At 46.4% G+C, this 23,041-nt stretch overlaps 2 protein-coding genes, 1 long non-coding RNA gene and 1 pseudogene across 4 annotated transcripts; 2 read left to right on the plus strand and 2 right to left on the minus strand.

Moving 5' to 3' along the window:
- Positions 1–582: 582 nt before the first annotated feature.
- On the minus strand, positions 583–2,926 carry LOC125739879 (pyruvate dehydrogenase E1 component subunit alpha, somatic form, mitochondrial-like; annotated as a pseudogene).
- A 4,776-nt stretch (positions 2,927–7,702) lies between these two features.
- Positions 7,703–10,532, plus strand: prdx4 (peroxiredoxin 4). 2 transcript variants are annotated; one of them, XM_049012125.1, is made up of 8 exons: positions 7,703–7,961; positions 8,796–8,913; positions 9,012–9,128; positions 9,306–9,428; positions 9,582–9,712; positions 9,818–9,852; positions 10,065–10,151; positions 10,249–10,532. In XM_049012125.1, exons 1-7 carry the CDS (start codon positions 7,748–7,750, stop codon positions 10,113–10,115), a joined length of 789 nt encoding a protein of 262 aa, XP_048868082.1. In that variant the 5' UTR covers positions 7,703–7,747; the 3' UTR covers positions 10,116–10,151; positions 10,249–10,532. The 2 variants fall into 2 exon arrangements, with proteins under 2 accessions (XP_048868082.1, XP_048868081.1); XM_049012124.1 differs by lacking the exon at positions 10,065–10,151 and having other exon boundaries at positions 7,704–7,961.
- On the minus strand, positions 10,498–22,320 carry acot9.1 (acyl-CoA thioesterase 9, tandem duplicate 1). Its single transcript, XM_049012123.1, has 16 exons — positions 22,234–22,320; positions 21,567–21,661; positions 21,222–21,248; positions 20,730–20,775; positions 17,807–17,977; positions 17,679–17,716; positions 17,302–17,385; positions 17,102–17,205; positions 16,881–16,954; positions 16,210–16,277; positions 15,246–15,357; positions 11,938–12,028; positions 11,768–11,853; positions 11,595–11,682; positions 11,365–11,515; positions 10,498–11,261 (listed from the first exon to the last, which is right to left on the minus strand). The coding sequence occupies exons 1-16, from the start codon at positions 22,245–22,247 to the stop codon at positions 11,212–11,214; spliced, it is 1,299 nt and encodes a 432-aa protein (XP_048868080.1). The 5' UTR covers positions 22,248–22,320; the 3' UTR covers positions 10,498–11,211.
- On the plus strand, positions 13,465–14,620 carry LOC125740670 (uncharacterized). Its single transcript, XR_007397730.1, has 3 exons — positions 13,465–13,571; positions 13,940–14,031; positions 14,584–14,620. It is a non-coding gene; the product is annotated as an uncharacterized LOC125740670 (long non-coding RNA).
- Positions 22,321–23,041: the final 721 nt, after the last annotated feature.

Below are 23,041 nucleotides of genomic sequence, written 5' to 3' on the forward strand. Positions count from 1 at the left end.
GCCCATTTTAGAGCCCTAAGCCACTATCCTTTAAGCATAGTAAAATAAATAACACAGAAACACATGCAGAGTGATGACAGATCATTTATTATGATGTGGGCAGTGGTGCCTTGCTGCTTAGAGAAGCGCACTTGTAATTGAAAGATTGAAGGTTCGAATCCCAGGCACTGAATTAGCTGCCCCCTGCTATGTCACGAAAGTCACATATGGGTTAAATGCAGAGAACACATTTTGTTGTTGCGCATTGTGTGCGTTAACAATGACCACTAATCACTAAATTCTAATGATGCCTTGTACTGCTGCATCCTTAGAATGGCGGCTATTTTGTCAGCCACCGTGAGAACAGCACAGTCTACAGCAATGACTGTGTCCGTCCAGTTATAGTAAACGAGGGAGAGTGAGAGAAACCCCCATCACCAGGGACATGGCAGCTTGTAGCCAGAGTTGGGTTGGCTCACCCTGTCCCCCCATGTCACAGGAAGGAGTCACAGTACACTACCCAAAAGAGGGAAGGGACACCTTAAGGGCAGAGGCAGGGAGGACACCCAAGAGCGCTACCTAAGGAGGGCTGCAGGGGTGCTCAGCTGCAGATAATGATGCCAGGATGCCAGGCCCAGCCAGTGGGCAACAACAGAGAGCAGCTGCTGAGGCTCCATCTCCCGGGGGGGGGGGGGGCACTAGGGGACCGTGTGTAATGCATTTTCCCATTGGTCGACTAGCTGAGGAACTTCAGCTGGCTCCAGGGGCTGGTACCACAGACCTCCAAGGGTGGGTTTTTGTAGAAGATGTGGTTGCACAGGTCCCCCAGGGGGGTCTGGGTCTCCCTGCGCACTTCCACGTCGATCTCCTGCACACACACATGCAGATGTGCTGAGGCCCTGCCCTGGGTGGCAGCGGCACCCCCTGCAGGCCCGGCACAGGCATAAACCTCACTTAGTGTTCCTCGACACTGGTCATGCTGGTACTGAGTATGCGCTCCTTCAGCATGGTGATGGGGTCGCTCTTACTACGCACCTCCTGGATTTCATCACAGGTCCAGTAGCTGGGTGGAGCCAAGCACACATCATGAGGGTGGGGCTGGGAGCGGAGCCACGTTCACTCACACGCATGAGTGGCTTCTACATAATCCCGGGGTCACTCGTGCTGTGGCCATGGTAATGGTAGGTCTGCAGCTCCATCACAATGGGGCCCGGGAGAAAAAATGAATCAGAAATGGGTTTCCAGTCCTGCCATTCGGCCGCCGGGTGACTAACAGATGAAGGAGCCAACTATCTCATTTCCACCAACACAGAGCTGGTGCTGGGCTGGCTCTTGCTTGGTGCCTTTTGAGAACTAGCCTGCATTTCCACCGGTTTCGTAAAAGAACGGAACAGAAATGTTACGAAAGCAGAAGTGGAAATAAAGTTAAGGTTAATCTGTATTTTGTTTTTTGGATTTATTTTGCTGAACTGAAAAAAATTTCCAGAGTATGACTCATTGCACCCTGTCTCTACTGCCTCTATCCACATTTTTCTCCATGAAGGCTCCCTGTCTGTGTGTAAATAAATTTATTCTCGATCACTGTTTTACTGTTGTCCTTTTAAGGATCGTGCAGTAATGCTGAAAACTGAACTTTGCTGTCCACCACATGATTTATTCCACCTGCGACATGTTTTTATACTTTATTATTAAATCTGGCCAGCAGATGGATCTTTAGTTTTTCCCAGAATAAAAAAAACAATGTAACCTTATTCCACTAATAAGCTACCGAGTCGTTTCACTGCCACATTCTGAGCCCAGCTTTTCTGTGGTGCCGTGCTGGAGCCATTTTTTTTCAGTGGAAATGCATGGAACTAGTGCCGGAAGTCCAGCACCATGTTGGTGGAAACAAGGCTAACATGACACCTTCCTGGCCCTGCAGAAGTTGGTAGTGAACCTGTCCTCCCTCACACACAGGACATCCATGCCGTCCAAGGCTTTATTGGTTTGTCTAAGGGGCTACAAAGGGCCGCCTGAATGGACGGTGCCCCCTACCCGTATGCCAGAATGACATTGCCCCTTCGGTAGTAGTCGGTGCTGGCAGCCACGTGCTCCACCAAGGTGCCCATGCCGTACTTCTTGTTCTCGCAGATAAAGATGCAAGGCAGCTTCCACAGTGCTGCCATGTTGTATACCTCAAAGATCAGTCCCTGACATGGGGAAGGGGGCAGAATGGCCAGCATGAGGCCGCTTAAGGGGTCAGGAGGGTGGGGAATAGGAGCTGGGGTGCAGCGGCGGCGTGTTTTTGCCTGATTGGCTGCCCCATCTCTGTATAGTGTGGCAAACACACATGGAGAGGGTCATGTAGTACCTGATTGTATATAATGCCATTTTCTCCATAGAAGTTCTTGGCATATATGTGCATGGAGCCACCCTTGCCCTTGGCCACACCCCCTTCCTCCCTGGAGGAGGAGACCAGTGTGAGCCCTTTAATCTGCATGCAGTGGCACCCCCACCCCCACGTGATATGCACGTGTGAGTTCAGCCAGGATCGCCCTCATGAGAACACCCCACGTGAAGGTGAAGCTGTGAGCCCAGTATGTGGTGATCAGGTGGTATGTGTGCTTGATGCCTGCCTTGCCCACAGCACATGCTTCCTGTCAGGTGGTGCAGAAAGCCACGCGGTGGTGAGGTCTCCCCACCATGAGCCCATATGTATGCCCCTGTCACATGTCTCCACATCTGCTCTGACCTGGCCATCATACAGGTAGCTCCAACCTCCTCATACCCTGCATGGTGCGATAGTACTGGAGCCCTTGCTCCTGAATCAGAACCACCCGCTGTGCTGGGCCCTCCTCCAACCAGTGCAGGTCACACTATTGTGGGGATGACGAGCAGCACAGATGGCAAATCAGATCTCAGCAGATTACCAGCAAAAGTTGTCAACTTTTGCAGAGTGTACAGTCATGGCCAAAAGTTTTAAGAATGACACAAGTATTGGTTTTCACGAAGTCTGCTGTTTCAGTGCTTGTAGATTTTTTTGTAGGATATTTCTATGGTATGCTGAAGTATTACAAGCATTTCATAAGTGTCAGAGGCTTTTATTGATAATTACATTACGTTTATGCAAAGACTCAATATTTGTCCCTTCTCTTTCAAGTTCGAGTTGACCCTTCTCTTTCAAGACCTCAAGAAGTCAATCAAATTCTACGCCAAATCTACGCCCATTCTTGCATAATCAATGCTTGGAGTTTGTCAGAATTTCTGGGTCTCTGTTCGCCTACCCACCTCTTTTGAATTGACCACAAATTCTCAATGGGATTAAGGTCCAGGGAGTTTCCTGGCCATGGACCCAAAATGTCGATGTTTTGTTCCCCGAGCCACTTAGTTATCACTTTTGGCTCATGGCACGGTGCTCCATCATCCTAGAAAAGGCATTGTCACTAACTTGTTCTTGGATGGTTGGGAGAAGTTGCTCTCGGAGGATGTTTTGGTACCATTTTTTATTCATGGTTGTGCTCTTAGGCAAAATTGTGAGTGAGCCCACTCCCTTGGCTGAGAAGCAACTCCACACATGAATGATCTCAGGATGCTTTACTGTTGGCATGACACAGGACTGATGGTAGTGCTCACCTTTTCTTCTCTGGACAATATTTTTTCTGGATGGCCCAAACAATCAGAAAGGGGATTCATCAGAGAAAATGACTTTCCCCAGTCCTCAGCAGTCCAATCCCTGTACCTTTTGCAGAATATCAGCCTGTCCCTGATGTTTTTCTTGTAGAGAAGTGGGTTCTTTGCTGCTCTTCTTGATACCAGGCCATCCTCCAAAAGTCTTTGCCTTGATTTAATTAGCGACTGGGATGATAACAGGGATATGAAATTTAACATAGATAAATGTAAGGTAATCCATACAGGGAGCAGAAATATAAAGTACATATATTTTATGGGTTCCTCTGAAATAAAGGTAGCTGATTATGAGAAAGACCTTGGTGTGTATGTTGATGCTTCCATGTCCCACTCTAACCAGTATGGGGAAGCAATAAAAAAAACTCCACAAACCTATAGAGCCTAAGTCAAGGGAAGTGATGCTACGATTATATAATTCCTTGGTAAGACCCCACCTAGAATATTGTGTGCAGGTTTGGTCACCATACCTTAAGAAGGACATTGCTGCCTTGGAAAAGGTTCAATGTAGGGCTATGAGAATAATTCCAGGTCTTAGAGGAATGTTTTATGAGGAGAGGTTAACTGAGCTGAATCTGTTCAGCTTCGAGCAAAGGAGACTAAGGGGGAACATGATCCAGGTGTATAAGATTCTAACAGGTCGGGATGCTGTTCAGCCAAATGGCTACTTCAATATTAGTTTAAATACTAGAACTCGTGCCCATAAGTGGAAATTAGTGGGAGAACATTTTAAAATGAATTTGAGGAAGCACTTCTTTACATAGCATGTAGTTAGAGTATGGAATAGTCGTCCTGTAAGTGTAGCACAAGCTAAAACCCTGGGTTCTTTTAAATCAGAGCTAGATAAGATTTTAACAACTCTGAGCTATTAGTTAAGTTCTCCCCAAACGAGCTTGACGGGCCAAATGACCTCCTCTTGTCTGAAAATTTCTTATGTTCTTATGCCTCACTGCGCGTGCAGATGCACTCACACCTGCCTGCTGCCATTCCTGAGCAAGCTTTATCAACTTTAGGAGATGCGTGTTGGACTTTTTTGTGTGTCCTGAACCCTTCTTCACAACAATTGAACTTCACTCCTTGAAGTGCTTGATCATCTAATAAATAGTTGATTTAGGTACAATATGTTAGTAGCAGCAATATCCTTGCCTGTGAAGTTCATTATGTGCAAAGCAGTGATAACTACATGTGTTTCCTTGCAGATAACCATGGTTAAGAGAGGAAGAACAATGATTTCAAGCACCACCCTCGTTTTAAAGCATCCAGTCTGCTATTATAAATCAATCAGCATGACAGGGTTGTCACGATCGTCGGTAGCGGGTGAGGCGCACGGACGGGGCGACGGGCAGAGAAGCAGACGAGCAGGCAAAAGTCGGGTAAAAGGGGATTTAATGGGCGAACGAGGACTGGGGAACATGGCACGCCGACTAACATCAATGACGGACAAAGGACTCAGGTAAGACACGGACTGAAATACACAGAACTGATTGAAAATAATCAGACACAGCTGGGTACAATCCGGGAAACACACGTGGGTAAGCAGGGGGCGTGGCACACAGGAGGAGCCGACGAGCAGGGCATGACAAGGGTCTCTCACCTGTGTTAACGAGAGAATCACTGAAATGATGTCAGCAGGTCCTTTTGAGGCAGGGCTGAAGTAAAGAGGAAATGGGGTTTTTGGGATTAAGTTCATTTTCATGGCAAATGCATCTCATCACTGTTCATAACATTCTGGAGTACATGCAAATTGCCATCATAAAAACTTAAGGCAGCAGACTTTGTGAGAATCAATATCTATATCATTCTCAAAACTTTTAATGTCACCCTGCAGCAGATTTTTTTAGAGAATTCATACAATTTGTCCAGAAGGTGTTCACTCAATCTGCCGTACCTGGCGAGGCGAAAACAAGACATCTTTCATTATTTGAAAACAGTTGTGTATTTAAATATATATCAAAGCTACATACATTTTTGTTGGCCTCAGTACGTTTGTAACAATGGCAAACATATTTTGAGTACTATTGCCAGTGGTTAGCAATGTTGCCTCACACCTCTGGGACCCGGGTTCGAGTCTCCGCCTGGGTTACATGTGTGTGGAGTTTGCATGTTCTCCCCATGTCGTCGTGGGGTTTCCTCCGGGTACTCGGTTTCCCCCCACAGTCCAAAAACATGCTGAGGCTAATTGGAGGTGCTAAATTGCCCGTAGGTGTGCATATGTGAGTGTGCCCTGCGATGGGCTGGCCCCTCATCCTGGGCTGTTCCCTGCCTCGTGCCCATTGCTTCCGGGATAGGCTCCAGACCCCCCACGCCCCAGTAGGATAAGCGGTTTGGAAAATGAATGGATGGGATGTAACAAGTGGCTCTCCAACGTTTTCCGCAGATAAAAACTCCAAAAGCCGCATTTCCGTACTTTGCTGGGTGGACGATGAGAACTGCACACGGAGTTTACCTCCCGTGTCCTAAAAGCAACGTGAAGACCTGGGGCCGGTTGCACAAAACACCTTAAGCATGACACCTAAGGTTTAATTTATCCTTAGCTAAGGGATTTATTTAAGGGTGTTGCACAGAACCCCTTAAAAGGTTTCCTTAGTTAAGGAAAAACATTAAGGAATTTACAACATTGAAAGACGTTTTACAGCAGTAAAATGGTCCCGTTTCCATGGAGACCGTTCATATTCTTGCACTCATGACTGCTTGTGATACCCGTTATCGCCTCACAAAGTTACTCACAAAGTAAAAAAAAAACAACGAATGTGGGAGGAAATTGCAATGAAAATTAATTCAAGAAGTCTGGTGAAAAGGTCCATCCAAGAGGTCAAAAAAATACAAGTTATCTGTTCTGGCCAAAAAAGAGATCACTAATTACAGGAGAGAATGCTACAAAACTGGTAAGATAACTCTTACCAGTTGACATTAACTTACATCTTAATATAGGTTGAATTACTAAAGGACTTGAGGGAACTATGTTGCTGACAGTGAAATAACGGTCGGACAAATCATAAACTGACTGCCGGTCAAATCTATAAATCAAAATCAATTGCTCATCATTAAGCGTATCTAAGGGGTTCTCTCGGTCGCGGAACACTCTTTTGAGTTGCGTTCATTTTTGTTATTTATTATCATAAACTCGGCCATGTTGCAGTTAAATTACAGTTCGAGGTACCTTAATTTTTTCCCCTTAGTTTGGTTGCTTTGCAAGGCCTTTTGTGCAACCGTTAAGGGATTCCTTAAGTATAAGACCAATATAAGGAGAAAAACTTAAATACTTAAGAGAATATTTTAAGGAAACCTTAGGGAGGAGACTTAAGGGTGTTTTGTGCGACCGACTTTATTTGAATCCGAATTTAAGGAAAATCTTAACTTGTTAAGGTGTTTTGTGCAACCGGCCCTTGCGTCTGTCACGAATTAAAACTTACGATTATGTAGGCCTACTCGTGTTCATATGAATCAACATTCATAATCATAAATCAACATTGGAGATTGGCATTATCCTTGGCAGATTTAATTTGCAGATTGCTCAATGAATGTTGTTCCAAAGTGAGTGTTTTACTCACTTCAAATTCATATCTGCATAAGTTATTCCGCCTCCCAAGTTAAGCTCAAATACCTGAGGATAAAACAGATCCTATGCTACATTAGGACCGGTCAGTTGTCCACTTCTGCCTCTAATTGGTTGCTACTCTTATGAAAAAGCAATAAACTCTTTTGCGCAACCCTGCTCACAAATCTCTTTGCCTTAAATTTGGAAGCAGATATTTAACCATTTGTGGGTGTCTTTGATTAAGTTTTATCTCAAATCAAATAGATTATAATTTACCTCTACTATACTACCGGAGAGAACACACCCTCTCTCTAAATCTTCGGCCAAGAGATATGCCTTTATCCTGAAATATGAGGGCGTACAACTTATATTTCTTTATTTTTTATTATATTTTTTTGATTCATTGTATACCGTTTTTTATGCAGAATGGAATATCTGTTCATGGAATTTTTCGAGCTTTTGTACCTTTAAGCGGGCTCATGGCGTGCGCGCACACGTGGGGCGGTGGGGTCGGGTTTATTTTTCTGCGTGCTGCACGGTTGTACGTGCACGCTGTGCGGAGTAAAGATGGACGGGCAGCGCTTTGGTAAAGTGTTACTGGAGGCGGCTGGCATGCTTTTCACAGTTTCACTGCTGCTCCAGCTTGCGGCTGCAGCTCAGGAGGCATCTAACGGCAGGAAGGAGCAGGAGTGTTACAACTACGCGGGCGGACACGTTTATCCTGGGGAAGCTTTCCGCGTGCCGGTGTCCGATCACTCTCTGCATCTCAGCAAAGCGAAGAGTGAGTCTCCTCGGCCCCGTATTAAATGAATTTGTGTTAATCTATTAATTTGTGTTTATTGCATCTGTGGACTCGCACTGGCGCATTAAAGCTTGAAGGAATACTTAGCATAACGCAGCGCTAGGTAGCACTGGTCATCTGCTGCCAAGCCCATCTGATCGTGAAAGCGGTTAGACGCGCATATCAATCAGAAATGAAACCCCGATGAGCCTTTCTTCGGCGTCGTTATTTAAACACGGATTATCATCCCTTTTTTGCATGTACTCCGACGACTGACTCATCTTTGCATTTTGTTTATCGGTAATTCGCATTACTAAGATCAAAACAATTGTCCTGCAAATCACCATTCGAATAATCGTAAACAAGTACGTTAACATGAACATACACCGTCGAGAAAGTTAAGTTGAATTAGCGCGGTAATTTCATGCGCTGCGCGTTTGGGACATAAGATCCCCGGATCATCGCCCTCGTTAGGACACGTCATGGTGTAGGCTGCGTCCGCCACTCACCTCCGCCACCTACAGCTTCTGTTGTTATACGTGTACAGAGTGTTATTTTACGATTCACTTTTGCCGAGATGGAGGTATGAATGTATTTTTGACGAATCATCTGCGCACGATGGCGTAATTAGGGCTTGAATCACCACTCCTTATGTGCTAAATTGTTCAGCATTACCACTATGATACTGGTAAATGGTGGGCATTCTTGGCCTCAGCTAATGTGTATGAACCGAATGTGTATTTTTGTTTGGGGGGGGAAAAAAAGTACTTTGCTGATTTTCCGTGTAATTTGAATTTTCACCCCCACGTGCCCCGTGTCCCTGCTTATCCCCAGTCTCCAAGCCGGCCCCTCAGTGGGAAGGCACCGCCGTTATCAGCGGTGAATTCAAGGAGCTCAAGCTGTCTGACTACAGAGGGAAATACCTGGTGTTCTTTTTCTACCCATTGGATTTGTACGTATTATTCCTGAAAGCTGCCCCTGGAAGAATTCAGCATGTTATAAGTCCAGCCTCAGTCTAAAGGATCACACTTTTCCCACTGTGTGTTGCAGCACATTTGTGTGCCCCACGGAGATCATTGCGTTCAGCGACCGCATCCAGGAGTTCCGTGCCATCAACACGGAGGTGGTGGCGTGTTCCGTGGATTCGCAGTTCACTCACCTAGCCTGGTAACCAACTGCAAATCCCAGATACGCTCCTTCCTGACACAGACTTATAGATACCTCCTGCAGTGGCCCGTTCATGAGCCGGAGGGTAAAAGGCTGCGACCTCCATAACTCTGAAATGTTGTGGTTGGACAACCCTTGGATTCCCAAGCAAGAGGTCGCTTGTTTCCATGCCAACAGGATCAACACACCCAGGAAGCAGGGAGGACTGGGGTCAATGAAAATCCCCTTGCTTTCTGACCTCACCCACCAGATTGCCAAGGACTATGGTGTCTATCTGGAGGACCAGGGCCACACGCTAAGGTATGGGGGCTGCTTTAGTTTTCAGTGGAGACTCGCATATCCTATCCAACCTGTTCCAGCAGAGAGCTAGCAGGTTCCGTCTCACTTTCTCATTTCCCCGCGCATCCTCCTGCCCCAGTGCAGGCTTTCCTGATGTCCTTTGCTTTTCCTTAGGGGTCTCTTCATCATCGACGGCAAGGGCATCCTTCGGCAGATCACCATGAACGACCTCCCGGTGGGCCGCTCCGTGGACGAGACCTTACGGCTGGTGCAGGCCTTCCAGTACACGGACAAGCACGGAGAGGGTAGGAGCCGTGATTCTGACTGTTCCTTGTTAAAGTTGTACCTCTGACATGCCTATGGGGCTCTGGGAGTCCGTGTCTCCTAAATGGGCCTGTCTCTCTCTGCAGTGTGTCCCGCCGGCTGGAAGCCAGGCAGTGACACAGTGAGTACTGTTATTATGTTAATTCTGTATAATTCAGTCCACCTGGGAAGCAGGTGCATGCATCAGTCTGAGAGCCAGCTGACCGAAAAGCAGTTTCATAACGTAAAGATGCATTGTGGGCCACCACAGGCTAAAGCTAGACTGCTCAGTAATGTGTGAGCATTAGTGGGTGGGTCTTTAAATTGGCCCCTCCCATGTCTTGGTCCAATCAGATTGACCCAGATGCAGCTATGAAGGCTTGGTGGCCCAAGCAGGAGCTGTAACACCTCCCCGAGATGATAAAATATGGCCTTAAGCAGGTCAGCGATTCTACTTTGGCAGACTGGAGGAACCTTAATGAGGACAGATACATTACACTTCAGTAAAACATCCCCAGTGATATTTTCTCTCTTACAGATAATCCCTGATCCTGCAGGCAAGCTGAAGTATTTCGATAAACTGAACTAAATCCTCAGTCTCCACCTGCTTTTGTCCTTTCATACATACTGAATAACAGTTGACAGTAAATAAGTGTAAAGATCTGTCCTGCCTGGATTATCACAGCTTGTGGCAGGGGAGAGGGCTTTAACAATCAGCACTTCTTTGTGGACAGAAGGCCACATTTTTTCTATACATTTCTGACATGTTCAGACATTGGCACCAATGTAACAAATTGAATTTAATAAAAAAAAATGGTAAAAGGTGTAAAATTTCTTGGCAGCTTTTAAGTGGTAACAGTAAAGTGTCTCAGGAATATGGTGCTCTGTTTAAGCTGGGGGGATAGGGCCTGATCCTTGACCTTCATGAGTATCAAACCCCTTTTCCACTGCACTGGTACCATTCCAGTGCCAGTTCCCAAATCGCAACCAGTGCCATAATGAAAAGACATTGGTACCGATGCCACAAATTTGGCTCTAACCCAGTATAAAATCTTTGCTGGTCTGGAACCATGTACCTGTGATGACAGGTGGATGGAGCAACCGAGGCAACTTTAAATTAATAAAATGGCACAATGCAAATCCAGAGTTGTGCGGCCTGCTAAACAAAGCTCTTTTCACAATGTGAAAAGTTGCTTTGTGTAGCAGGCATTGTTTTTGACGTTGTTGCCACCCGGCTCCCACTGGGCTCTCAAGTCAGTGGAAATGCTGGCCCATTCTCGCTGGTTCCCAACTTCAGCACCGGCACCAGTGCAGTGGAAAAGGGGTAACAGAGGCACTGTCCCCAAGCAGGAGTGTCACTTCCTGGGTGGCAACTTCCTGCTCCCCCCCCCACCCAACTGTGGAAGATAAAGCTCTAAATAAAAGCAGGTCCATGCAAATGTTCGCCTATAGTGGCAGAAGACGGAGGGGCCTCCATGCCTGAATGGAGGTTGAGGTGACCTCAGTGCTCCTGTGAGAAGTGCCGCTTTCCATCCAGATATAGCATAGACTCTGTGGAAACAGACAAAGCACAGAACACATTCATCTGGGTTATTGAAGGCCGCTGCTGAAGAAGCACCGTGAGGAGGAGATGGGGATGGGCTCAGAGGCTGACCTCCATATGTCTTTGGGATAACTGCCCGCACATCCTGTGGGAAGCTGAAGGTGAAGTGGAATACGTTGGTAGTGTTGTGCTGCCGCGTCTCGGGGTCCAGGACTTCGGTGTGAACTCTGACCTGGATGTACTTGCCCTCTGTGTAGCAAACCTATAACACAAACATACACTTTGGCTGAGTTCAAAACTCACTCTCCAGTCCAAAAAGAAGCACTCTGCATCGATCTCACCTGTGAGGACAGAAGCAGCAGCGAGCCAATTTCCACCGGCTTCTGGAACAGGATGTCGTCAACCGCAACCAGATTAGGACGACAGCCTCTACAACAGAGACACGGTGATGTGACTCTCCAGCTGGTGGCTGAGTGCCGTGCACCTAGGTTCTGATTCTGGATCCTGGTCTCACCCGTAGCAGCAGGCGTTGGCCCAGCCCAGCTCATACGCCTTCCTCATCAGGAAGCCACCGAAGATGCGGTTGAAGATATTCCTCTCCTGTGATAGACAGGCTGAGTAAAGCCTCACCTCACTCCTAACCACTCATCAGGACGTAACCGCAGGCAGCAGCCCATGGCCTACCTGAGGGTGACAGATCTCTAGTCCCTTTACTTTGGCATCCTCCATCCATACCGAGTCGGGGGGTAGAATTCGGCTGCGGAAGCTCACTGTCCTGAAAAGCGACAGGAATCCCCCCTAAGCCAACTCAGACCACGACCGGTTTAACAAAGCTGGAGACTTTCTGTGTGGCACGTCCTAATTTCCCCCAATTTCAACATGTCCCTCGGTCACTAAGGGAGGGGCTTGTGTTTAATTTCTTTTACCAATCATTGCCGTATTAATTAAACCCAGTGTTTTGGGTTAAGAAGCAAGGCGCACCACTTTGTAAAGCCCCCCTTTTATTTTGTTTGGCTTCAGTTAAGGGATACAAAACATTGAAGCGTGTTAACCTGCAAAGGCTTTATGGAGCATTGTAAACCTGCATCATCATCATTAGCAATGCACCAAAATTAATTTTTTGCCGAAATCATTTTTTTTTTTTAGTTAGAAACGGAAATAAACTTTGGGTAATCATTTGATCATTTATATACCAATTCGATCAAATTAATGTATCCAATTCATTTCGTTTTTGCTTATCGATTAATTACACACACATAATGCGCCATTAGTGTTAATAACAGCAGTGAATCTAACACCCTGAACCAAAAAGCCGTAATGTTTCTGAGAGGCGGGAAAATATAAAGTTAAAAAGGTTATAAAACACAAACTGTTTGAAATGTTGGATAAATAGATGTAGTCTACATAAATAAAACTGGTTTCAAAATAGTTTATATAGCGATTGTTATGTATTTACTTCAGCATAATTATGTGTTTTGTATCCCATATTGAATGTAGGACACTGGTGATTTAATGTTCGTCAAAGTTTCTATTTTTTTAGCAACTATAAAGCAACATTATTTTTACATGAAGTACTCTAGGTGAAACACTTTATTATTAAGTATGATTTTATTTGAAATTAATTATAAAATGTATTTAAATATTACATAAAACTCACAGCAATAACTATAATGCAAAACAAATGAGACACGCAGCCGCTACTCGCAGTCCATGCATGTCTGTGGTGGCTTTTTTGAACTCAACTGCATTTCACACAGGTGCCCTTGCTTTTATTTCGAATACATCTGCCAGCCTGGCACAGCTGTTTGTGCTGGCAGCAGATGAGGGACACAAACTGGAAGTAAACAAAAAGCGTAAATACGATTATATTAAGGGTTTTATGGCTTTTCTGGGGTGACAGCAACTCTGCAGCTGTGAGAATTGCTTACTACCCTGTTGTGTGCTTGATGGGTATGGTAACGCATTGTGTGCTTGATGGGTATGGGTAATGGCCCATTAGAGGAAAAAAAAGTGTCATGTTCCGAAATACATCACTGCTGGCAGTGCATCATTAATATTAATATTAATAATAACAACAATGATGATAAGCTGGGTTAATGATCCTGCTCAAGGGACATGGGGTTATTCTACCGAGGCCCGGCTCGAACCAGTGTTCACGGGCACAGGGTTATTCTACCGAGGCCCGGCTCGAACCAGTGTTCACGGGCACAGGGTTATTCTACCGAGGTCTGGCTCGAACCAGTGTTCACGGACACAGGGCTATTCTACCGAGGCCCGGCTCGAACCAGTGTTCCCGGCCACAGGGTTATTCTACCGAGGTCTGGCTCGAACCAGTGTTCACGGACACAGGGTTATTCTACCGAGGCCCGGCTCGAACCAGTGTTCCCGGCCACAGAGTTATTCTACCGAGGCCCGGCTCGAACCAGTGTTCCCGGCCACAGGGTTATTCTACCGAGGCCCGGCTCGAACCAGTGTTCACGGGCACAGGGTTATTCTACCGAGGCCCGGCTCGAACCAGTGTTCACGGGCACAGGGTTATTCTACCGAGGCCCGGCTCGAACCAGTGTTCACGGGCACAGGGTTATTCTACCGAGGTTTAGCTTGAACCAGTGTTCCCGGCCACAGAGTTATTCTACCGAGGCCCGGCTCGAACCAGTGTTCACGGACACAGGGTTATTCTACCGAGGCCCGGCTCGAACCAGTGTTCACGGACACAGGGTTATTCTACCGAGGCCCGGCTCGAACCAGTGTTCACGGGCACAGGGTTATTCTACCGAGGTCTGGCTCGAACCAGTGTTCACGGACACAGGGTTATTCTACCGAGGCCCGGCTCGAACCAGTGTTCCCGGCCACAGGGTTATTCTACCGAGGCCCGGCTCGAACCAGTGTTTACGGACACAGGGTTATTCTACCAAGGCCCGGCTCGAACCAGTGTTCACGGAGACAGGGTTATTCTACCGAGGTCCGGCTCGAACCAGTGTTCACGGACACAGGGTTATTCTACCGAGGCCCGGCTCGAACCAGTGTTCACGGACACAGGGTTATTCTACCGAGGCCCGGCTCGAACCAGTGTTCACGGACACAGGGTTATTCTACCGAGGCCCGGCTCGAACCAGTGTTCACGGACACAGGGTTATTCTACCGAGGCCCGGCTCGAACCAGTGTTCACGGACACAGGGTTATTCTACCGAGGCCCGGCTCGAACCAGTGTTCACGGCCACAGGGTTATTCTACCGAGACCCGGCTCGAACCAGTGTTCACGGAGACAGGGTTATTCTACCGAGGCCCGGCTCGAACCAGTGTTCACGGACACAGGGTTATTCTACCGAGGCCCGGCTCGAACCAGTGTTCACGGGCACAGGGTTATTCTACCGAGGCCCGGCTCGAACCAGTGTTCACGGCCACAGGGTTATTCTACCGAGGCCCGGCTCGAACCAGTGTTCACGGAGACAGGGTTATTCTACCGAGGTCCGGCTCGAACCAGTGTTCACGGAGACAGGGTTATTCTACCGAGGTCCGGCTCGAACCAGTGTTCACGGAGACAGGGTTATTCTACCGAGGCCCGGCTCGAACCAGTGTTCACGGAGACAGGGTTATTCTACCGAGGTCCGGCTCGAACCAGTGTTCACGGAGACAGGGTTATTCTACCGAGGTCCGGCTCGAACCAGTGTTCACAGACGCATGGTTATTCTACTGAGACAAATGCTGCCCCAAGCTTGGTGACAGGAAACTGTTTAAACATGAAAGAAATGTGGTGATGTCATACAATAAAGAATGTAAGTGGTTTAAGAAGGGAAATGTAAGTTCCTCCATTGTTGACCCAGGGATGCGTTGAAATCAGGAAGATCAGGATGTCCCTCACACAGCGCCAACCATCAGGTATAGCTACACAAATCCAAGTCAGAAGACAGAATGGCTGATAGATACATATGTGAACAATTACTGAAGGCTTGTCGATCTGCACGGAGACAGAGAGATGCTGTATCACTCACTTGGAGTCCAGGGTGTTCAGAAAGAGGCTGTGGACGAGCTCTCTCTCCTGGAGCTTGGGTGCCACTTTCAGGAGGGAGGAGGTACTGAGGTCCACACGTCGCTTTTTGTTCTCTATGGGAGCAGGAACACTGAGTACAGCTGGGCAACTCCATACACACGGGGTCCCCGCCCTCTCCCCCCCCCACACACACACACACACACACACACACACACACACACACACACACACACGGGGTCCCCGCCCTCTCCCACACACACACACGGTCCCCGCCCTCCCCCCCCCCACACACACACACACACACACACACACACACACACACACACACACACACACACACACACACACACACACACACACACACACACACACACACGGTCCCCGCCCTCTCCCGCACACACACACACGGTCCCCGCCCTCTCCCGCACACACACACACGGTCCCCGCCCTCTCCCGCACACACACACACGGTCCCCGCCCTCTCCCGCACACACACACACACACACGGTCCCCGCCCTCTCCCGCACACACACACACGGTCCCCGCCCTCTCCCGCACACACACACACACACACGGTCCCCGCCCTCTCCCGCACACACACACACGGTCCCCGCCCTCTCCCGCACACACACACACGGTCCCCGCCCTCTCCCGCACACACACACACACACACGGTCCCCGCCCTCTCCCGCACACACACACACGGTCCCCGCCCTCTCCCGCACACACACACACGGTCCCCGCCCTCTCCCGCACACACACACACGGTCCCCGCCCTCTCCCGCACACACACGCACGGTCCCCGCCCTCTCCCGCACACACACACACGGTCCCCGCCCTCTCCCACACACACACACACGGTCCCCGCCCTCTCCCGCACACACACACACGGTCCCCGCCCTCTCCCGCACACACACACACGGTCCCCGCCCTCTCCCGCACACACACACACACAGCATCCTCACCCTCTCCCTCCTGGAAGATCTTCTCCTCCTCCGGCCCCTCAGGTTTCAGATTGTTGACAAATGCAGCCCTGAAGGGAAGCAAAGGCAGAACCATGTCAGTGAAGCAACTGAACCGAACAAGTGAGTAAGACCCAAACGAATGAAAGTGACCCAAATAAGTGAGCTGGACCCAACTGAGTAGGAGGGACCCAAACATGCAAAACCGACCCAAATGAGCTTGTGGGCAAAACCCAAACTAACAAGGGAGCGTGACCCAAATGGAGGGGCTTGATCCAAACGAGCAGATGGGACCCAAAAAAGTGGGTTCGTCCCAACTGTGTGCGGGATACAAAAGCAGGGGCAGGACTCAAGAGATCATGTCAGTTGTGGTCTGTGTGGATCCCAGTGCAGCGATAGAGACACTGTGCTGTAAACATGGTGCCATCCTTTGGGTAAAATATAAAACTGAGGTCCTGACTCTCTGATGTCATAAATGATCCCTGGGCATCTTTCCAAAGAGTGAGGGCTCTGCAGTGAGCGTACTGGTGCAGAATGGCTGCTGCATCATCCAGGTGGGGGCTACGCAGTGGTGGTTGGTTCTGTAAAGTGCTCTGAGTGTCCCAAAAGGCACTACATAGATGTAACATTCATTCAAATAAAGGGGAGGGACCCCAACGGGGGCCGGGCTGTACCTCTTGTTTTCTGGATCTCGTGCCACCATGACAAATGTAGCATCCAGGACTGCACTGTAGGCTCCATCATGGAACTGCGGGGACAGGGAGAACCTTGTGAGTACAGTGTATGTCACCGCACATTTAGAGCAGCGTCCCTCTCACATCATACAGGTAAAGAGGTATTCTCTGCTTCATAGAAGAATATAACATCAACATGTAGCCGTTTGACTGCAAGATACCTGAGACATGTGTATCTTCGCTTCAATGGAGGACTTTCCCACCCATGTCACATGACCTGTGAACTTTATGTCACAGTCTGGGTAGATGATGTTCTTCCTCATATCTTGAATAATGAGAGTATTAAGTGAATAATCAGCAATGTCATTTCACATGAAATTGAAATGTGCAGTATAACAGAAATGTTTTAATGAGTCAGTACCAATCTTGTCCACTAGGGCAGTGACAATGGACAGTGGCGACCTTGACTGCGCCTTGTTCCTTGTGTGGGAGTAACAAATCAGTACTGTTCAGAGAGAAGCAGAGTTGGTAGGAGGTCAGCCAGTAACGTGGCTGATGGTAAGAGATACATTTGACCAAGGGGAACTCAACAGGAAAACAGAAATCATTGCTGCATGAATCAACACAACATAAAAAACTGTCTGGATTATACTCAAATAATCATTGCAGCCCTGGTGAGCTACATGCCAGGGACCACAATCTGACCTGCATTATTCCCTAATCTGAGTGAGTATTCCTACCACTGTCAACTTAAGAAAATAAGGTTAAAATGGATTTTAAAATGGAGCCACGTGGTACCTGCCAAGCTGTCCAGGTCCTCAAGGATCCGGCCAAACCTGTTGGGGGGACAGGGGGTGAGGGCAGCGCAGAGGGCCTCAGTGTAAGCTCTGACGGCACAGCAGCCGTCATGGCAGCCGAGGTCTTACCTGACGGTGTCGTGAAATGTCAGGTATTTTTCCCTCAGACTGGGATCGGTGCCCAGTGGCAGGTGCACCTCCACCAAACTGTCCCGCATGCGGCGGACAGGCAGCGCGTCCTGTGAGGGGGCCAGCTGGGAGCCCAGGGATGCCCGCTCTGCCAGAGCCTGCTGGTGGTCCCTAGGCAATAGGGCATGGACCTCTGATTATTATGGGCTACATTGGTGCTGGGAAACAGCCAGGCAACTGAAACTCTGTGCAAACTAAGAGAAGGATAAGAAGCATAAGAAGTTTCCAAACGAGAGGAGGCCATTCGGCCCATGAAGCTCGTTTGAGAAGAACTTAACTAATAGCTCAAAGTTGGTAAAATCTTATCTAGCTCTGATTTAAAGGAACCCAGGGTTTTTACCTTGTGCTGCACTAGAAGGGAGACTATTCCATACTCTGACTACACCCTGTGTAAAGAAGTGCTTCCTCAAATTTCATTTTAAAATGTTCTCCCACTAATTTCCGCCTGTGGCCGCGAGCTCTAGTATTTAAACTAATACTAAAGTAGCCATTTGGCTGAACAGCATCCAGACATTTTAGAATCTTATATACCTGGATCGTGTCGCCAAACAACATCAAAGACCTTCTGGAAATCTAAGCAGATCACATCGTAGGTCTTTTTCTGATCAATTTCTCTTGTAGCTTCCTCACAGAACTCAAGTTAAACAGGATGGACTTCTACTAAATCCATGTTGACTATCCCTCAGAAAGTTATCTGAATCCAGCTAATCTACCATTTTCCCTTGAAGTACAGTTTCTATTACTTTTCCAAATATACCAGCTAAACTGATTGTCCTATAGTTTGCTAGGTTACCTCCATCACATTTTTTAAATATGGGTGTTATATTACCACGCTTCCAATCAGAAGGTACCACAACAGTAGATAAGGATTTCTGGAAGAATAAAGTTAAAGGTTGGCTAATAATATCTCTCATCTCTTTTAAAACTATAGGTAAGATGCCATCAGGGCCCTGTGATTTATTTATTTTGAGCTTAGCTCGGCTTTGTACCACATTAGCCTAAGTTACATATATATATATATATATATATATATATATATATATATATATATATATATATATATATATATATATATATATATATATATAATGGTCATAGACAAAGCTGTACTTATACTAAATGGTGGCAAGTTACTCCTGTTCTCTACTGTGAACACCTGTGTAAAATAATCATTAAATTAATTTACTATATCAATTTCATTTTCAATTATAAGGCCCTTACTATCCTGCAAATTAGTGATTTCAGCTTTTAGAGCTCTTTTGGAGTTAAAATATTGGAAGAAACTTTTAATGTCATCCATAGTCTACAATACAATCTTCCTTTCTACATTCCTCTTGGAGTGTCTAATGTAATTTTAACTCGACCTGTAGACTTGGATACTCCTGCTTTATTTTGAAATCATTAGTTTCCACCATTTGTGGAAGAGAGCCCTTTTCCTCCTGACTATTCATAATTTCCTTAGTAAACCACCTTGGTTGTAGTTTCCTAGATTTAGTTTTGCTGGAAACAGGTATGAAGTCCTCTTGCACTTGTAATAATGTGCTTTTAAAAAATCCCCATGCCTCTTCAACCGTTTTGCCGTTTAACTCCATCCAGTTTACAGTTTTTAATTTAAGTCTCATACCATTAAAGTTAGCCTTCCTAACACTACATACTTTTGTTTCGGACTTTGCTCTTTGGACACTAAAATTAACCTTGAATTTATCCATGTTATGATCACTGCCGTCCAGTGGTTCTAAAACCTCTAATTTTCCAATCCTATCCTGGTTATTAGAGAAAACAAGATCAAGAAGGTCTTCTCCCCTGGTAGGGGTATTAACAAACTGAGTAAAAAAAAAAAAAAAACAATCCATGGAGAGCCGGTGTGGGTGCAGGTTTTTGGGATGGCCTCTCAATCAGCCAATAACAGTGGATTCCAAGGAGTGGAGTTGAGAATCGCTGCTTTATTATTGGCTGATTGAGAGGCCATCCCAAAAACCCGCACCCACACCGGCTCTCCGTGGATCAGGTTCCCTACCCCTGATTTAGAGGCTTTAGTTTCATCAGACACTTACGACATTATGGGAATAACTGAAGCATGGATGAGTAACAATGATGGAGAAGAATATAATATGGATGGTTATGCGTTGTTCCGTAGAGACCGGAGCACCCACACCGGCTCTCCATGGATCAGGTTCCCTACCCCTGCTCTAAATCATGAATTTTGTTTCTAATACTTTTAATATTAATTGGGGCTTTCCATCTCTCTCCATCTATATTCTTGTCATTAATCACAATTAAAAGGAAAATAAAACAGTGAAACACAAAAAAAATTACTGAAATGTAAATAAATTACACCGAAGTAAAATAAAATTATAGAAATGAAAATTTGTGGTTTCTATTTTTGAGTTTAAAAGCCTATATTGGCACATCAGATGTTCCTCCACTAAATAATCAATGGTAAATGTAGCTTCGATAAACGCATAAAAAATTGATAAAATTACATATGGCCCAGCAAGATTAACCCGTGTTTCAAAGAGACTAGAATTAACATTGATGTGCTTGTAAAAAACTCATAAAACAAAACTGAAAAGGAAACAAAACTGAAAGTACTACTAAAATAAAAACTAACTGAAAAAATGAAACTAGAATTACCCAGCTTCTCTTTAGCAAAGTTGAGGCCAAATTATATAATACTTCCTATAAAGTACCACCAGGTGGCCGTGTTTCATCAGAATCGAAATGATCGCTACCATAAACCCTGGGCAATGTAACACCCTGTACCGAACACGAAGAACAGAAATGAGTGTACAGTGGAAAGAGCCGACTGCCTAACAAGCCCCGTGACAAAGGAGGGGAGTGAAATGGCCCAGCAGGGCTGTACCTCCAGTTGGTTGACGCTCCCACAATCTCCCTCAGACGGTTCCTGACTGGAAAAAAGAGATGAATCAGTCAGAATTGCCCCAGCCCTCAGCCTGAATTAGGGGCAGTAGAAACAACAGCAACAGCACAGGAATAGACGGTCACACTGAACCAGGTAGCAAAAACAGAGTGAGAATCCATTCGGAAAATTATAAATAAAGGAAGAGCCAGGCACGCAGACAGACATTCTGTGAATGAGGTGAAATAAGGTCGAACACAGGAGAGGCTGGATTTGTGCTGCTGTTAATCGGTTAATATACAGCTGACAGAGCAGTTAGAGGAGAAGTCAGAGGCACAGAAGGCTGATCTAGTGGAAAAGCTATTTTACTTGCGCCACACGCACAAACACATTAGGAACACAGAGCCATACAGTCAGCACACACTGCATCAGCGGCAGCTTTTAACGGGGCCTGGAAGAGCAGGCAGATTATACTGAGCATGTTTACCAACACACCATTGCTGACGAGCAAGTGCGAGTTTCCTGCAAAGACAAAGAACAGAGCTGTGGGTGTCCTGAAAACATTCAGGTGCTGATGACACACCAAGCACACTGCTGCACTCCAGTGCCTGGATCACTATCCCCCCTGGGCTTAAACTCACGTTTCATTGGATGCAGTCAATTTAGTCATGGAAATCAACCCAAAACAAATCCACATGAGGTAATCCCCAAAGGGGATGCTCATGTTTATGTTCTGTACAGGTTTCATACAAAAAACAAACATGTGACACGTGACAGTTACCGTCACAATTCCAAAAAACAGACAGAAAACTCAAGTAAATAAATGTGTGTGAGGTTTACCTTCCGCCATATCGGGGGCCATGCCATGGCTGGATGTGGTTGCTAGGGCCATAGCTCTAGTAGTGAAGGAGGAGGCGGCCCTTAACAACGGGAACCTGCAAGGACGTCACGCATGTCCAAAAGAGAGGGAGATTACTAATGGATGGAAGCCATTCTTCTACCTGATCAAGTCCTGAAAACTAACGTGTCACTTGAACATTTTTACTTAGGGCGGCTACGCTAGTTATCCGACATACTGCTGTCATTAATCTATCACAATGAAATGCTATTACATATTTTGTCATGTAAAATCAGGGCTGCCAACTCTCACGCATCTGGTGTAATACTCCCGCTTTCAGGCTCTCGCGCAAGACATTTTACGATATATCGATATTATTCCATTATAAACCTAAAAATGGCTATATCAAAAGCGTTGAGGTAGTTTACAAACCCTACAGATTTTTTACAATGTAATAAAAGTGTTACATGCATGTAAATGTGTGTGCCTGTGCAGAAAAATATCACTCCAGCCAGCAGACCGAAGTTGGCAACCCTGTAAAATCGGAAGGCCGATTTAAACGCGGGCATTAGTAACAGCTTCGAATCTCATGTAATTATCGGTATTTGTCAGATTGTACTGTCACACTTTACCTGGCTATATATTTATATACCTACGAATAATATTTACCTTGCTAGCAGCATTTTCGTGAACACTAGCCCTACCACTACCCGGGTAAATAAGGTATGCAGACTTCCGGTATGACGTAATTGGAGACATGTGACGTAACCACGAGCCGTATATTCCACAGAAAGAGCGCAAAGGATTTGCAGTCGGTCGAAGAATCAACCCAGAGTCCTGCACGGGTTCTGTTTTGTAAACCCATACCCGCAGTGCCTAAGACTGCATCCGATCCATTATCCGACAGCAGCACTAATTTAATTCCGTACCCGGTCCAACCCGTTTCATATTCCGAGACCCGAAACAGAACCGAATAACAATCAGTTAACTACATCAGTTGGACAAAATTTTTTATTGGCTCACACAGCACCAATAACAACAAATGTTGTACTTAATTTTAAAAACGCACTAATTGTTAACTGGAAATGTAGGCCTGTGCCTGTGTAAATAATAATGATGCCTCCGTATTTAAAATGACTTTAAGCGTAGCCATTCAGACCCGTGGTCCACCAGTGGTTCTGACCACACCTATACCCCCAAATTATATAGTAGGATCTTTTTCACCCATAACACGAAATCTTGAGTCACCCGTCGTGTACCCGAACCCTGGGTCAGGATACCAATCCAGGCACACACACATGCACACAAATACAGTAGGCATCAATATTTTTCCGGGGACCATCCTGAAAATGGTCCCCACATCAAAATGTAATATAAACATAATCCATATACATATATGCGTGCAGTTCAGGCGCCCAGATAATACACATATTTTGAAATGACATTGATTCCATAATAAACAACGTTGATCTTCAAT

Source organism: Brienomyrus brachyistius, chromosome 4 (genome assembly GCF_023856365.1).
Source record: "Brienomyrus brachyistius isolate T26 chromosome 4, BBRACH_0.4, whole genome shotgun sequence".
NCBI classification, from domain to species: Eukaryota; Metazoa; Chordata; class Actinopteri; order Osteoglossiformes; family Mormyridae; genus Brienomyrus; species Brienomyrus brachyistius.

Excerpts from the sequence above, each read along its gene's own strand:
- prdx4 (XM_049012125.1), top strand. The coding sequence starts at position 7,748 with ATGGACGGGCAGCGCTTTGGTAAAGTGTTACTGGAGGCGGCTGGCATG. Across the intron at positions 7,962-8,795 it reads GCATCTCAGCAAAGCGAAGA|TCTCCAAGCCGGCCCCTCAG; the intron begins GTGAGTCTCCTC and ends GCTTATCCCCAG. Across the intron at positions 9,429-9,581 it reads GACCAGGGCCACACGCTAAG|GGGTCTCTTCATCATCGACG; the intron begins GTATGGGGGCTG and ends GCTTTTCCTTAG.
- acot9.1 (XM_049012123.1), bottom strand. Across the intron at positions 17,717-17,806 it reads ACATTTCACGACACCGTCAG|GTTTGGCCGGATCCTTGAGG; the intron begins GTAAGACCTCGG and ends TCCCCCCAACAG. Across the intron at positions 11,262-11,364 it reads TATCCCAAAGACATATGGAG|AGTCTATGCTATATCTGGAT; the intron begins GTCAGCCTCTGA and ends CTGTTTCCACAG.